This window comes from Doryrhamphus excisus, linkage group LG17 (assembly GCF_037039965.1).
Source record: "Doryrhamphus excisus strain RoL-2023G ecotype Guam linkage group LG17, RoL_Dexc_Guam_v1.1, whole genome shotgun sequence".
Classification (NCBI taxonomy): domain Eukaryota; kingdom Metazoa; phylum Chordata; class Actinopteri; order Syngnathiformes; family Syngnathidae; genus Doryrhamphus; species Doryrhamphus excisus.
In genome coordinates this window covers 15,154,758-15,171,640 of record NC_136373.1, presented here as the reverse complement: position 1 = coordinate 15,171,640, position 16,883 = coordinate 15,154,758, and the positions used below count along the sequence as shown (strand labels likewise).

Below are 16,883 nucleotides of genomic sequence, written 5' to 3'. Positions count from 1 at the left end.
CACATTCCAAAAACATGCTAGGTTAATTAGCGACTCCAAATTGTCCATAGGTATGAATGTGAGTGTGAATGGTTGTCTGTCTATATGTGCCCTGTGATTGGCTGGCCACCAGTCCAGGGTGTACCCCCGCCTATCGCCCGAAGACAGCTGGGATAGGCTCCAGCACCGAGAATGAATGAATGAATGAAAAATTGCAAGAATTTACATTTTGTGCTGTTGGATCGTTTTTCATTATCATTTATGATAATAACTTATAACTGATTTTTCAATATACATATAATATTGTGTTCTATATAACAGCACCTTTACAGAGTTGGGTGGAAAATTAGTTATCACCTGCTCGACGGTTCTCTGTGGTTGGCAGCAACTTCGGCTGGCTGTTTTTCATCTTCGTTCGAGCGGAAACATGTAATGTGGTATTTCATATTTATGTATGACAAAGCTTAAATATTGTCTGGCTTTTGTCCAGCTCATTTTTTTTTTACCTTCAACTACGTGAAAGCCAAAAGGGTTCCAGATGCTCGCGGGTCGGAGTTTGCGATCGGCCCTTCTGATAGCATCTAGCTCAGAGGTGGGCAAATATTTTGAGTTAACTAAATTGAACATTTACACAGTGGTAATGGTTTTATTTGATTTGAACATGCATCAGATTACAATTGAATGCATCACATAATCAGTTCACAGTTCCACATGTCCAAAAGGAGTAGGAAGAAGCAAAGCTTATTAAATCCTACCCCTCCATCCGGTACTTTTACAATCAGTAACTGTTGCATTTGTTCACTTCCTGCTTTCCTAATATTTATTTATGTATTTTATTATTTAAATATTTTTTTGTCATGTACCTAAGTATGAGGTTTATTTATTATTTGTTATTTGTTATTTATTATTTATTAGTTATTAGTTATTAGTTATTAGTTATTAGTTATTATTTAGCAAACATCAACTGCTTGTATTGTTTCTTGAATTGGCTCATCGTTGTGCATTGTTTGAGGGTCTTACTCAATCCATTCCATAGTTTGATTCCACATACTGAAATGCTATGGCTTTTTAACATAGTCCTAGCATATAAGTGTTTCAAATGTAGTTCTTAATCATATTTCTCCTCTCTTGTAGAGAAGTATTGGATGCTTATAATTGCTTATAATTTTCCTTGAATTATTTGTCTAATTGTATCTGTAAAAGTGTTATACAATCAGCTGTATGTTTTTAATGTCCCCTTTTTTCAGGAGTAACTACTGTATTTTTGTGTACCTTTTATTGTAAAGTGAGACCAAACACCAATTTCCTGCTATTATTCTCTTAAAACCTTGAGCTCACTTATGAAGCTGCCTCTCCACCACTGCAGGCAACAGTCTCATGTTAATGGAGTTCAACACTGAATCAACAACGGTAGCAGCTTCACACTAATGAGGTGGATCTCCCCCCCCCCCCCTGCTTTGTTATTTAAACAGGCTATCTTTGGCTTAGTCCGCCTGTCTTCTACCCCCGAGCAGCCGCACCGGACCTTTGTGCTTAGCCTTCTAAGCCGAAAATACCATCCAGCACTTTAAAAATGAGTCCCATGCAGTTACCAAGGATACCAGCTCATCTGAAACATTAGACCTGTTAAAAGTCTGCGCGGCGATATTCTCTGATCCTCGACTCGGTGGCCGTCTGCTTCTCTTGAGTCATGCTTTCTACACCTGTGCTTTCATCTCATTTGGTTCTCGCCGAGCAGAAAACCACCCCTGAAGAACTGAAAGCAAAAGAGTTATTGGGATTACACGGGGTGGAGGGGGGGGGGGGGGGGGGGGCGAGGGGGTCCACATAGAAGAAAAGATCATAATGTTTGCATGACATTTGCATAAATTTATTACCAACGTGAATGTCTGGCAGGTATTTTTTTTAAAGCTCTCACATGCCGATCTTCTATCCTGAGTTCCACCTGCTCTTCATTTATGTAACAGCTGCATAGAAATTGCCGTTTGCCCGTGTACTAACTCAGAGTGTGATGGAGTGGAGATCAGCAAGGGACTGCTCATTATCATATAGACTATCAAGTGCTGAAGGACTTAAAAGAGAATGAAATATTGTGTGTGTTTGCTGCCACCTGGACCAAAGCCATTCACAACCGTTGCACCTGTAGGATTATTTTATACCTATACTGTAACGGCAGGACGGCTCTCGGTTTATGACCTGCATTATTTCTACTCCGGATTTCTCTAAATTGAATGTATATATGTTTTGAAAGTAGGTTATGGCTGTACAGTCTTTCATACAGTTGAAACTCTGTTTTTGTACGCCGAGGTTATCGTAGGATTCGGGTTTTGATGGAAATGTCCTGGAATTTTGTACACATATCTTGGTTATCGTACAACCAAACAGTGCAACTAGCAAATTAGTCGATTGCCCAAACAAGCAGTCTCTGCGAAGAATGGATCGTGGTTATTTTTGAGTTGGGACACTATAGACAGATTATAGTGTGTCTGCTGAAGTGAGCAAATACAGCTCAAATCTAACTAACAAACTAGTCGATTGCCCAAACAAGCAGTCTCTGTGAAGAATGGATCGTGGTTATTTTCGAGTTGGGACACTACAGACAGATTCTAGTGTGTCTGCTGAAGTGAGCAAATCCAGTTGGAATCTAACAAATCTAACTAACAAACTAGTCGATTGCTCAAACAAGCAGTCTCTGTGAAGAATGGATTGTGGTTATTTTTAAGTTGGGACACTATAGACAGATTCTAGTGTGTCTGCTGAAGTGAGCAAATACAGCTCAAATCTAACTAATCTAACAAACTAGTCGATTGCCCAAACAAGCAGTCTCTGTGAAGAATGGATCGTGGTTATTTTTGAGTTGGGACACCATAGACAGATTCTAGTGTATCTGCTGAAGTGAGCAAATCCAGCTGGAATCTAACAAATCTAACTAACAAACTAGTCGATTGCCCAAACAAGCAGTCTCTGTGAAGAATGGATCGTGGTTATTTTCGAGTTGGGACACTATAGACAGATTCTAGTGTGTCTGCTGAAGTGAGCAAATACAGCTCAAATCTAACTAACAAACTAGTCGATTACCCAAACAAGCAGTCTCTGTGAAGAATGGATCGTGGTTATTTTCGAGTTGGGACACTATAGACAGATTCTAGTGTGTCTGCTGAAGTGAGCAAATCCAGCTGGAATCTAACAAATCTAACTAACAAACTAGTCGATTGCCCAAACAAGCAGTCTCTGTGAAGAATGGATCGTGGTTATTTTCGAGTTGGGACACTACAGACAGATTCTAGTGTGTCTGCTGAAGTGAGCAAATCCAGTTGGAATCTAACTAACAAACTGGTTGATTGCCCAAACAAGCAGTCTCTGTGAAGAATGGATTGTGGTTATTTTCGAGTTGGGACACTACAGACAAATTCTAGTGTGTCTGCTGAAGTGAGCAAATCCAGTTGGAATCTAACTAACAAACTAAGTCGATTACCCAAACAAGCAGTCTCTGTGAAGAATGGATCGTGGTTATTTTCGACTTGGGACACTATAGACAGATTCCAGTGTGTCTGCTGAAGTGAACAAATACAGCTCAAATCTTCCAGTCTTTAAAGCTAAGTATGTACTTCGAGTACACCCTGGACTGGCAGGGCCACGCATATAAGACAACCTATTTTTAGGAGACTTTTCTAGGGGTGGAAAAAAGTTGTATATTTGGGTCAGTACCGTTTTTATGATTATATAGCCAATATTTCAAAGCCTTTTTACCAATTTATATTTGATACATTCAACTTTAGAGATGGGCGGACAAGTGGTTAGCACGCAGGCCACACAGCTAGGAGACCCGAGTTCGATTTCAGATGTCAGTTAGATGCTTAGTCCACCTCTGTCACAAATTGTCAAACTAGACAATACTTGATGACTTGTGTCTCTGATGCGGTGTTTTTACTTCCTCCTCAGGTGTTAAATCCAATGGGCTGGGATGCTTTCGGGCTTCCGGCAGAGAATGCAGCCATCGAGAGAGGCCTAAATCCAGAAGATTGGACTAAAAGGTATCAAAAAGCCACGCTTGTGTTTCATCATGTTTTTTTCCAATTTGGCTTATGACTGCTCTTTTTCTCCACCACAGGAACATCCAGTCCATGCGGGAGCAGCTGGACAGCCTCGGTCTTTGCTTTAACTGGGATCGGGTCAGTAGAAACAAGACGTGCGCAACAGTCGCAAAGTGTTTTTCTTCTCCCTGACGGCCATGTTGCCCCCCACAGGAGGTGACCACTTGCCTTCCTGACTACTACAAGTGGACACAGTATCTCTTTATTAAGCTCTTCAAAGCGGGACTGGCATATCAGAAAGAGGTAGGACTAGACTTTCCATCAAAGTACTTAGCCTGGGGTTTTTTTTTTTCTTCTTTTTGAAGGATTATGATTGCTTTAGGTTTGAGGGCTTTCACAGTGACAGAGTTAATTGGGGCTCTAGTATAGAAAACCTTTGATAATGTGTAATGAAGTGTGACAGCCTTTAAATAAAGCTGGTGGTCTTGTCTCTTTCATTGAAGCTACTTTCTAATCGCTGCTTTCCTCCATCATGAACAAATTTGCCTGTGTGTGTATGTAAATGTAAATGTGTAATCCAGGCTGTGGTGAACTGGGACCCCGTCGATCAGACTGTGCTGGCTGACGAACAGGTGGATGAAAACGGCCGCTCCTGGAGGTCCGGCGCCGCGGTGGAGCAGAAAATGCTCACGCAGTGGTTCATCAAGACCACCAACTACGGGAAGGTACGACCGCCGCTGTCGTCTGCGCGTGCGGATGTCACAGGTAGCGTCTTGATTATTGTTTTTTTTTCTACTTGAGCAGCCTGCCTGCTCTTATAATAAAGTGACAGTCTCCGCCTCCGCGGTTGTACAATCAGACCCCTGGAGATCATCATTACTGGCTGGCATCCTGCCCGCCACACTCGGGGTAATACCAACAGGCGGCTTGGATGGCTGATGAGAAGCCTCCGCCTTCTTTAGCAAAGAGGTGCAGAGGAAATTACCCCATTTGGACTTATGAATATCCTGCAAGAAAGAAGCTTCATGAATTATGCATAATAAGACATTCAACTGTGCTTGAACACATGCACAGAGTGTTTTTCCATTAGCTTGTCACCAAACGTGTATAAAACCTTTTGAATATAGGAAAGACAATAAGGCACAAATATTATATATTGGCACCTTGCAGTTCAGTCTAAATTCAGTCCACATATGTTGTGATTTCTCCCAGCCTGTCAGCCATTATGCGTTTTTCCACTTTTCTGACCTCTAAAAGTTGTTACAATGTTGGAAACTGTATGTTTCCTCCCACATTCTCCCACATTCCAAAAACATGCTAGGTTAATTGGCGACTCCAAACTGTCCATAGGTATGAATGTGAGTGTGAATGGTTGTTTGTCTATATGTGCCCTGTGATTGGCTGGCGACCAAGCACACCGGGGTGTACCCCGCCTCTCGCACGAAGACAGCTGGGATAGGCTCCAGCGACCCTTAGTTTAAATTTAAAGATTAAAAAAAACATACATAAGTCGCACTGGAGTATAAGTCGCATTTTTTGCGGGTAATAATTTACAGGGGCTGCACGGCGGTCAAGTGGGTAGCACACAGACCTCACAGCTAGGAGACCAGGGTTCAATTCCACCCTCAGCCATGTCTGTGTGGAGTTTGTATGTTTTCCCTGTGCATGCGTGGGTTTTCTCCGGGTACTCCGGTTTCCTCCCACATTCCAAAAACATGCTAGGTTAATTAGCGACTCCAAATTGTCCATAGGTATGAATGTGAGTGTGAATGGTTGTTTGTCTATATGTGCCCTGTGATTTGCTGGCGACCAGATACACCGGTGTGGGCCCCGCTTTTGTATGCCACGTATTTATTTTATGGTGAGTCCAAATGCAGAGGAAAATTTTGGTGTGTGTTTTTGTGCAGCGTGGTGGTTTTGTCTTTGCCGGTGTTTGTTTGTGTTCAAAATAACATTAAATTAAAGATAAGATTATTAAAATTTTAAATTAAAAGATTTAAATTAAATAAAAAATTTATATTAAAGATTAAGTTTTCAGGAATTTCAGGAACATTTTGGGGGTGATCGGGATCACCGACTGGATCCAGAAACTTTTCTAAAGAATTATTTCACCTTGTAAGATAGGACACCATTTGACGCCATTTAAAATGAATTACCTGTGTACCGTAACAAGCGTGTAGTCCTCAATGAGTGGCGATGTTCTCTGGTCTTAATAGGTTCGGGTATAACGTTTCCTCCAGATTCAGATTATCTTCTGGCACTTGTGCATCAAAGGGAACCAAATGTAATAAGAGCCTACATAAGCACAATGAGATACGACCTGATCAGATGAGATATGGCAGAGATATAACCTACTTAACAGTTTAATGCGATTTTCCATGTTAAATTTAGATTGCTGGAAAATGCCTCGAAGCTGTTATGCACAAAGCAAAGTTTTGATTTTTTTGTCCCGCTATTGAGATGAATTAGATAGGGATTTTACTTAATGATATTATTGGTGTTTGAGAACTTTATTAAAATTAAAAGGGAATATCTTGGAAGAATACCACCAGGTATTCTGAAATCTGAAAACACCTCCTCCTCCTTTCCATATGGACTAGCAAAAGTAGCTCGTTTTTTTTTTACAATGATGACATCACCGACCCGTCCTAGTGCGCTTTGTTGACAAGCTAAAATATCTGAATATTTAGAGTGTCATGACTCACCGTAGTCGACATGCTCCCGATTATTTTCTTATCTTATACTACATGTAATTCCACTATTTTCTGTACTATAAGTCGCTACGGAGTATAAGTCGCACAAGGCCAATTAGCTAGAAAAAACATACATAAGCCGCACTGGAGTATAAGTCGCATTTTTTGCGGGTAATTTATTTTACAGGGGCTGCACGTTGGTCGAGTGGTTAGCGTGCAGACCTCACATCTAGGAGACCCGGGTTCAATTCCACCCTTGGCCATCTCTGTGTGGAGTTTGCATGTTTTCTCTGGGTATTCCGGTTTCCTCACACATTCCAAAAACATGCTAGGTTAATTAGCGACTCCAAATTGTCCATAGGTATGAATGTGAGTGTGAATGGTTGTTTGTCTATATGTGCCCTGTGATTGGCTGCATGGCCACCAGTCCAGGGTGTACCCCGCCTCTCGCCTGAAGACAGCTGGAATAGGCTCCAGCACCCCTGCGACCCTTGTGAGGATAAGCGGTAGAAAATGAATGAATTAATATATTTTACAAACTACTTGACCAAAACAGACATTAAGACACAAGTTCTAACAATAATAAAAGAATGGAGAACAGGCTGAATAGGTGTAAGATATGCTAACACAATGGTTATTAGCTACACAAAAATAAACATGAACAGAAAAGGTGTCCAGTGTTTATGTAACAAACAGTTTTTTCATTTATAAGTCGCTCTGGAGTATAAGTCGCAGGAACCGCCAACCTATGAAAAAAAAAGTGTGACTTATAGTCGGGAAAATACAATATTTTCTAATCTTGCACAGTGTGGACTGTGGATGCAACTTATTTTCAACCCTGGGGCCTGATTCACTAACAAGCTGTTGTGTTACTAGGCAGGTGAGTCACCTGTTTTTATGCAGGCTGGTTCTTCACCAGCAACACTATTGTGACCATCCCCATGTGAGCACAGTTACCTGTTGAAGAGAGGGGGGGGGAGGCGGGGCTCCTACGACCATTAGTGGTGCTGTCAGCTCATTAAAAAAATCATCACTTCCACATTCAAGCTTTTCCTGTTTTTTTATTTTTTTTATTTTTTTTTTAGCGATAGCTCCGCAGTCGCCCATGCTGGTCCATGTCAGAGGTATGAGCGGAGGTGTGAGCAGCCTACTGTGACAATGTGTTCGCGCATTTCTAATTTTCCCTGACAAATGGAGAAGTGGGAAGGAAGGAAGAGGAAGGTGCGAAGAGAAAGAAGTGAGAGAGGCAGATGGAGAGGCAGGAGGGCCTTGGCAAAAAAAAACGGAGCGCGCCAAATGAACGTGCCTTGTAATTGGATAGTGATTTCCTGGCCGCCCCATTCCCCCACCCCCCCCCCACTTGCCTGTTCATGATGTCTGCTAGACAACATTAACTTCAGATAATATTTATTCTGCACTCCACTTCACTTCACGCTGAGAGTGTGACTTTTATGCCCCCCCCACACCACCCATAACAGTTATTACGAAGATTGATTATTTTGACAGTGTATGTGTTGGGAGTCATTTTGTGATGGCACAGTTTTCAATTTTGTGCATAATTACACTCGTTTGCTCCGCTCTGTCTCCATTGCCGCTTTGATTGGCACCATCACAGGTCTAAATCCAACAGTTTCTTGGATGATTTACACCATCGCTGATTTCCAGGTACACATTTTGCCGGTTTCTCCTGTGTCGAACCGCCAGCGTACATTATACTAGCACGTCTTTCACGGCGTGACCTGCACCCTGTGGGTTAAAGGCAATGATTGGTCATTTCATTATTTCCTGTGTGTGAAGGACTCATTCACAGGGCGTACAGCACCTATGCGACACATTGATTGATTGTTTGCTCGTGACAAACAAAAGAACCAAGCTAAATACAGTAAAGTCTCGTTATATCGATATCGGTTAAAACGAATTACTACTTATTACGATACTATTTTCATTTCCCGGCAAATTTCTAGTCTTTTATGATATAATTAGTTCTGTTAGTACGATACCCGGTTATTATGATAATCCGGTTACTAGGATGCCCTTTTCATCTCCCGCCAGCCAATTTGGTCTGCTTATATCGATACAAAAGCAGCTTAAATCAATCTTTGCTTAAGGATTTCAATACCAAAAAAGAACACGGCGAACGGCTGCTTCCAGTCAACTTTATTTTTCACACTTCCACCACCAGAGTGCAGCACACACAGCGGAAAACACCCGTCCCTCGCGCCTACCCCTCCGGGTGGCAACACCTTCCCTATCGATAGTTCCGGGGTGAATTATGTCCCGGTAACCGGTAATCACTACAGCGTAAGTTTATTTTTATTTACTGTAGTACAAAATGTATTGTAGTACAAAAGCATGCTAGATACGCAATCCATGAACTCAAGGAGAAAATTACAAATTACATGCCATATCAAAGATCCGCCCACTTTTAATGCAGTTCGGCGCAGGATCGGATATATGGATAGTCCGGTTATATCGGTATTTTTTCCGACTCCCGAGAATATCGATATAACGAGACTTTACTGTAGTCCACAATAGTTGATCAAATTAAACCAAAATAAAGCAAAAATGCAATATAAAGAGAAAAATCATGTGGTAAAGATGTTTTTATTCCTTCATTCATTTTTTTACCACTTATCCTTATGAGGGTCCCGGGCATGCTGGAGCCTATCCCAGCTGTCTGGGACATAGACATAGACTTTCTTTATTATTATAATTTATAATTTCACAGCAGTGAAATTGCCAATGAAATGTTGTTGCCTGGCTCCCGTGAAATAATAAATAATAAATAATAAATAATAAATAATAAATAATAAATAATAAATAATAAATAATAAATAATAAATAATAAATAATAAATAATAAATAATAAATAATAAATAATAAATAATAAATAATAAATAATAATTTAAATAATTTAGAATAAATAACAATAATTTAAAGTTTTGGTTATGCGTGTGGGCAGGTAGAGGGGCTTATTTGGCATTGAGCAGTCTGATGGCCAGGGGCAAATAGCTGTCTCTAAACCTGGTTGTTCTACAGCGGATGCTGCAGAACCTTCTCCCAGGTTCTGGGGTCAGGTTGTTTCGAAACGATGAAACCTTTTTAGGTCATGGTGGAGTCTTTACTTTATTCACAGTTCTGTATTCTTTTGGCGAGGAAAATCAGATTTTTTTCCCCCCTCTCTTCACACAAGTAATGTCCATAGTGGGTTTGTGTGTCATGGATTTGTGTTGTACTGAAAGGAAAACAATGGACCAACACAAGTATTTGCCCAGTTGCGACTGAGTGACTTGATATGAAAATATTAAAATAAACCCGAAAATGTCATGGCTTGTATTTTCCAGGCCTGTTGATTATGAAAGAAAGTCTGTATTTTTTAAAGTCAGCATCAAGCGACCTCTGTTGAGCACAAACTTCCATTTAATTGAGTGTTATGTGTTTCTGTTGTTTTTGGCCCCTCCAGCCTCTCCTGGATGCCTTGTCTGACCTTCCAGAATGGTACGGGGTCAAAGCCATGCAGGCAAACTGGATTGGAGAATGCACGGGTTGCTATTTTGATTTCAAACTCAAGGTGGGTCTCAGCTTGTTATTTATTCATTCATCATTCCGGCTTTCTTTGGAACTCTTGACCTTCTTTCACTAAGCGTGTGTCTGTGCCCCCCCACCACTCCCCCAACTACTGCGTTTCATCTTTTTTTTTTTCCCCCAAAGCAAAGCTTGCTTGTTTTAGATTGATGATGATTCCCAGATCTAAGTATTTCTGTCGACAAAGAGATTAGTTTTCTGCAAGTTCTTCCTTGCTTTGTCAAATGGATCAGCTCGAAAAAAACTACAACCTTATTGGTCGCATATTAATTCCTTTTTTTTAATATATTCAAGCAGAAGGTGAGCTATTGCTTTCTGTCTGTTATTCTCGGAGCTGCATAAAAGCAGTCCCAACCAGAGGATGTTAGATTTAATTGGATAGAAGCTTGTGTTGTTATGTCATCATAAATGTGTTGTGATGGGAACTCTTCACTGAATTATCCCTATAGGGTTTGAAGCTTGGCATTAGCACTTTTTTTTTTCATGTCAGATACTAATTAACTTGGATCGTCCAGAGACAAGATGTGTAAATAATTAAAAATCACATACAACACGGAGTGTCAGGACATGTATTCGTAGTCATGTTTTTTTTTCCGACATGAAACATTTGGCTAGCAGATCTTATACTCATGTACAGTACAAAACAAAGAAAATCACAACAAACAGTTGTTAACTGTACAGTGCTAACAGCTAGCATGTTAGCATGGTAAAATTAGCATCTTAGCTTTTTTTGATCATCATTTGATCAAAGGTATACACTTTGTGTTTTAATGTTTGGTTTTAGCATATTAACAGCTAGCATTTTAGCAATAATAGCATGCTAATTTTTTTTCTATTTTTAAAAGTATAAACTTACATAGATATTGGTTTTGTGTAAGGCGTTGTCAAGCTACCAGTTTGCATGCTCGCAGTGCTAGTGTGTTGTCATTAACATGTTAGCATTTTAGCCAATTATCTTACCTTGACACATAGTGCTATCATGTGTTAGTATGCTATCAGTTAGCATGCTAACGACAGCATTTCAGTCCGGCGATTATCAGTTAGCATGCTAACGACAGCATTTCAGTCCGGCGTCAGCTCATCAGGGCTAGCATGGCGTTGTTAGCATGTTAGCATTTTAGCCAATTATCTTACCTTGACACATAGTGCTGTCATGTGTTAGTATGCTAACAGTTAGCATGCTAACGACAGCATTTCAGTCTGGCGTCAGCTCATCAGGGCTAGCATGGCGATGTTAGCATGTTAGCATTTTAGCCAATTATCTTACCTTGACTGATCGTGCTGTCATGTGTTAGTATGCTAACAGTTAGCATGCTAACGACAGCATTTCAGTCTGGCGTCAGCTCATCAGGGCTAGCATGGCGATGTTAGCATGTTAGCATGTTAGCCAATTATCTTACCTTGACACATCGTGCTGTCATGTGTTAGTATGCTAACAGTTAGCATGCTAACGACAGCATTTCAGTTCGGCGTCAGCTCACCTGGGCTAGGCGTTAATATGCTATCAGTTAGCATGCTCACGACAGCATTTCAGTCCGGCGTCAGCTCATCAGGGCTAGCCGTTAGCATGCTAACTGCAGCATTTCAGTCGGACATGAGCTTCTAATAGTATATAGTGAATTTCTTTTGCAGTAATAAAGAATCTATGTTTCTATCTATCCTGGCGGAGTTTGTTTTCCATAGAGGTGATGATAATTGCATGCTTTCACGCATGAGTGTGGGTGTGAAGGAGCATTGTGTTTTTGTCTCCAACTGAGTTTTCAATGCCTTTGTGAAAATTTAGGGGTTGTTGATTTTTTTTATTTTTTATTTTAATATCAAAAGACAAAATAACAAACTTCTCCCCTCGCACAACGAACGCACCAGTGTGCACAGATGGGAACCAAGCTCCCACGAAGGACAGGAAGTGTAACCCATACATACCTTTTTGAGAATTGTATTGAGCTGGCTAATTAAAAATGTATATTCCAACTGTTTACACCAGGGGTATCAAACTCAATTTACCTGGGGGCCACTGGAACTAGGGTCTGGGCAAGGCTGGGCCGCATCAGGTTTTCAAAAAAAAACAAAAAAACGCATTTATTAAAAACAGAAAAATATACAAACTTTTTCAGTGCTTTGGTTCCGATTTTCTACAATAAAAGCTCTGATAAAACATTCCACTGTTCTCAAATATCTTAATTTCTCTTTTTCTGCACAAAATAAGATGAAAAATAAATAAACAAATCAAGAATAAAGAAAATCAATCAGTAAAAAATAAATATAATAATAAAACGGCAAATAATAAAAACTTAAGAAACCACATATAGTTGGTGGGTAGACAAATTATTTTTTTCAGATTAAAATGAACAAAGCATTATTAGAGCCCTGTAGACACGACAAATCAAGACTATAGTCACATTTATACTCTTTTTATTTACAACATATTGCGCAACTGCAGGGTCTTGAGACACATGCTAACTCGCAAACTAGAGAGCTAGCGACCTTAACGGTAGCCTTCAAGTTATTTCCTTTAAACTTAAATAGCCAAAAATGTACCACTTCCACACGGATAGGGAGGATAACTATTAACAGTTATTTAACCTTTAACATGAACATTAATCAAACGTAATATTTTTTTTCTGGGTACATGATACCACACAGCATCCATATCAAACTTGCGCGGGTCGCACTAACATTAAACTTTCATATCAAGGCGGGGGCCTCAAACTAGTGTCCTGCGGGCCACATTTGGCCCGCGGGCCGTGTGTTTGAGACCCCTGGTTTACACAAAGGCAGTTTTGGTTCTTTGACTATACAGCGTGAAACACACTTCTCTTGTGCTATCAATTGAAACATAAGCAAATATATTGAAACTAACAATAAGGAAAAACTATAAAATGGATATGATATTATACATTTATAAATATTGTCCTTTTCCTGCCGCTTGGAGAGAAAACAAGTCGTTGTTTACTCAGTTTAATTGTGCCAAAGCTCCCTAACGATTTTGTCTTTCATTTACTCAGGTGAGTGGGGAGGAGACGGGCGAGATTTTGTCGGCTTACAGCGCCTCTCCAGAGGCGGTGTTTGGTGCAGCCTACCTGGCCATCCTGTCCTCTCACAGACTCCTGCACGGGAGCAGCTCAGTCCGCTTTGAGCTGGAGAAGACCTTCCAGCCAGGAATAGGTGTGCAACAATCCATACTAAGCTCACCTGTGGGTTTTTGTCTCATGCAAATGTTGTATTTTAACTTAAATATTATTTTTTTTCTGATATTTTAAATTTTTATTGAACATTTTAAAGCTGTAAATTATACCAGAAATCATCAAGATCCGTTTAGCAAGCAACTAATTGCACGGTATTGTCTAAACCTGTGTGTTAACTGGGATTCCCTCAAGATTGTCGTGGGAATAAAAGTGTTAATGAGCCGTCAGGAGAAACACAGCATGCTTTTTGTTCTGATCTGCAGACTCCCTGACTGAGGTCACCGCTGTCAACCTGCTCACCGGCCTTGAGGTTCCCCTGGTTATATCTCACAAAGAGGCATTTGATGGCTATCTAGACACTGTTGTTGGTAAGAATGTATTTCATTGTGGATAAACTGGTAATAATGGTGGATCATGTAATAATAAGGGATGTGCGATAATTAGCGGCCCAATATCGGCATAAAAATGCAACATCGGTTGATATCGGTGTTGGATTTTATCCCAATCATGAAAACCGATGGGCGGCACGGCGGTCTAGTGGTTAGCGCACAGACCTCACAGCTAGGAGACCAGTACTCCGGTTTCCGCCCACATTCCAAAAACATGCTAGGTTAATTGGCGACTCCAAATTGTCCATAGGTATGAATGTGAGTGTGAATGGTTGTTTGTCTATATGTGCCCTGTGATTGGCTGGCCACCAGTCCAGGGTGTACCCCGCCTCTCGCCCGAAGACAGCTGGGATAGGCTCCAGCACCCCCTCGACCCTCAACCAATGAATGAATGTATGTGTCAATTGAGCAATTCAAAGGGTGAGTAACTTTACTTTATTGTAGTTGTGTTAAAGAGTTATTACAATGTTTTAAGTTTGATTCTGGAACAAATGATCAATGACCCCCCCAAAATTTTACAATATGTAAGAAATAGTTACTAGGTTCATTACAAAACGCTTTGAAGAATTGTATTGAAAAATATGGCAATTATTGCAAAATGTGGTGTTATTGCATCCATCCATTTTCTGTACCGCTTATCCTCATTAGGTGTCGCAGGGGTATGCTGGAGCCTATCCCAGCTGTCTCCAGGCGAGAGGCAGGGTACACTGGACTGGTCGCCAATCACAGGGCACAGACTTAAAACATTGCAATAACTCTTTTACACAACTACAATAAAGTAAAATTACTCACCCTTTAAAGATGCCCAATTGACACATACATTCACAAGGGTCAAGAGGGTGCTGGAGCCTATCCCAGCTGTCTTCAGGCAAGAGGCGGGGTACACCCTGGACTGGTGGCCAGCCAATCACAGGGCACATATAGACAAACAACCATTCACACTCACATTCATACCTATGGACAATTTGCTAGTAGTTAACCTAGCATGTTTTTGGAATGTGGGAGGAAACCGGAGTACCCGAAAGAAAAATGCACGGGGAGAACATGCAAACTCCACACAGAGATGTCCGAGCGTGGAATTGAACTCTGGTCTCCTAGCTGTGAGGCCCCACGTTATTACATAAAGAGGTGAAAATGTATTGCATTACATAATGTACCATTATTACATAATATGGTGCTGCACATTTTATTTTATGAATATATTAGAGCATTATAGGCACACTCAAAAGGTACATGAAGATCAACAGACCCCCCCCCCCCACTCTTATGTAATACAACCCCAGTGAAGCTAAGCAATGTCATGCAGCCATTTGTGAAACGCTGGCTTGTTTGTTCCACAGTGAGCGGCGATGGACTCCAAGGGATTGCTAACAATTAGTCGCGTCACAGCAAAGACTAACATTAAGCACAAGGAGGCTTGGCGGGTATTCCCAGGAGAACTGTGTTGTGTATCTTTGTGTAATTTATGTTTTTTTTCCTGTGTTATTGTCGTACTGTACCTGTGTCTACCAGGTACCCCGGACTGCAGTGAGGAGCATCAATCTGTAGCCGAGTCCTTAAATTTAAGGTGGACCAGTGTTCTGAAAAGCCACGAAGATGGGACTCAAACTCTGATTAACTCTGATCAGGTGAAAGCAACAACAGAGTCACGGTCAAATTTTCATATTTTTTTTCAGATTTTTACTCCCATTGTAGTTCTCAGGACTCACCAGGCAGCAGGCATTTGACTACATTACCCAGAAGGCCAGAGAGCTGAAGGTGGGCGGACACCTGACGAGTCCGAAACTCAGGGATTGGCTGATATCGAGACAGCGTTACTGGGGTACTCCCATTCCCGTGGTGCATTGTGGGTCCTGTGGTCCAGTTGCTGTCCCCGAGGAGGACTTACCAGTGACGCTACCGGAGATCCAGTCTCTCACAGGAAAGGGGGCGTCACCTTTGGCGGCGGCACAAGACTGGGTCAATTGCACGTGTCCGAGGTGAGATCATTTTAATGTTCAGTTTTTTCTTCTGTGGTTATCATCACATTTTTTCTTTTTGCTAAGAATTTTAGTTTTGTGGGAAGTTTGTCCTTCAGATGCGTACTGAGCTGAAGTTGCACAACGTTTTATGGTTTAAACTCTTTTTGGTGGTGCTTAACGTCGGAGGTTATGCTGTAAAACTTGAACTTTTGGAAATCGTCTTAGTTTTGTTTCATCGCTGTTGCATAAACACGAGCGCACTAATGATATGATGATGGCTTGGCTATTTAACAAAATGTAACAACAGCCAGGTCTGCTTGTCAGCTGTAGCCCATTAGCTGACATCAACCAAAACATGTTAACGTAATGTGTTTTTGTACAACGCAGAGGTCACAAGTTGTATCTAGCCGCAAGCCGGATCTTCACATTCCCAATTTGCTGCAAATTAAACTGAGGTGGTGGGGAGGAATCTTTCTGCAAGGACAGCTAATTGTTCAAACTCGTATAAATAACCTCTGGTTTTATTTTTTATTTTTTAAACACATTTTCCCATTGGGATCAATTATAATTGAAGCGATCTGGTTCGGGTGTGGCAATCATTATACTTTTATGTACTGCACAGCCAATATGCTAGCTAATATTTGAACATTCCTATGGTCTATATTCCGTTCTTTTTGCCGAATGACCAATTCATAAAGTGACCAATTTAGCATCTGGATGAACTGGATCCATGCACGGCGGTTGAGTGGTTAGCGCGGAGACCTCACAGCTAAGAGACCAGGGTTCGATTCCACCCTCGGCCATCTCTGTGTGGAGTTTGCATGTTCTCCCCGTGCATGCGTGGGTTTTCTCCGGGTACTCCGGTTTCCTCCCACATTCCAAAAAAACATGCTAGGTTAATTAGCGACTCCAAATTGTCCATATGTATGAATGTGAATGGTTGTTTGTCTATATGTGCCCTGTGATTGGCTGGTGACCAGTCCAGGGTGTACCCCGCCTCTCGCCCAAAGACTGCTGGGATAGGCTCCAGCACCCCCCGCGACCCTCGTGAGGAAAA

The 16,883-nt window shown here is 41.2% G+C and overlaps 1 protein-coding gene across 1 annotated transcript in view; it reads left to right on the top strand.

The window, feature by feature from the left end:
- Positions 1-16,883, top strand: part of lars2 (leucyl-tRNA synthetase 2, mitochondrial) — a 48,803-nt gene that overhangs the window by 8,745 nt on the left and 23,175 nt on the right. Inside the window, exons 4-12 of the mRNA XM_058084547.2 lie at positions 3,922-4,013; positions 4,091-4,151; positions 4,227-4,316; positions 4,595-4,738; positions 10,170-10,277; positions 13,297-13,456; positions 13,740-13,844; positions 15,378-15,493; positions 15,561-15,844. Of these exons, the coding sequence (XP_057940530.2) occupies positions 3,922-4,013; positions 4,091-4,151; positions 4,227-4,316; positions 4,595-4,738; positions 10,170-10,277; positions 13,297-13,456; positions 13,740-13,844; positions 15,378-15,493; positions 15,561-15,844 (1,160 nt within the window). The remainder of the gene's footprint in view (positions 1-3,921; positions 4,014-4,090; positions 4,152-4,226; positions 4,317-4,594; positions 4,739-10,169; positions 10,278-13,296; positions 13,457-13,739; positions 13,845-15,377; positions 15,494-15,560; positions 15,845-16,883) is intronic.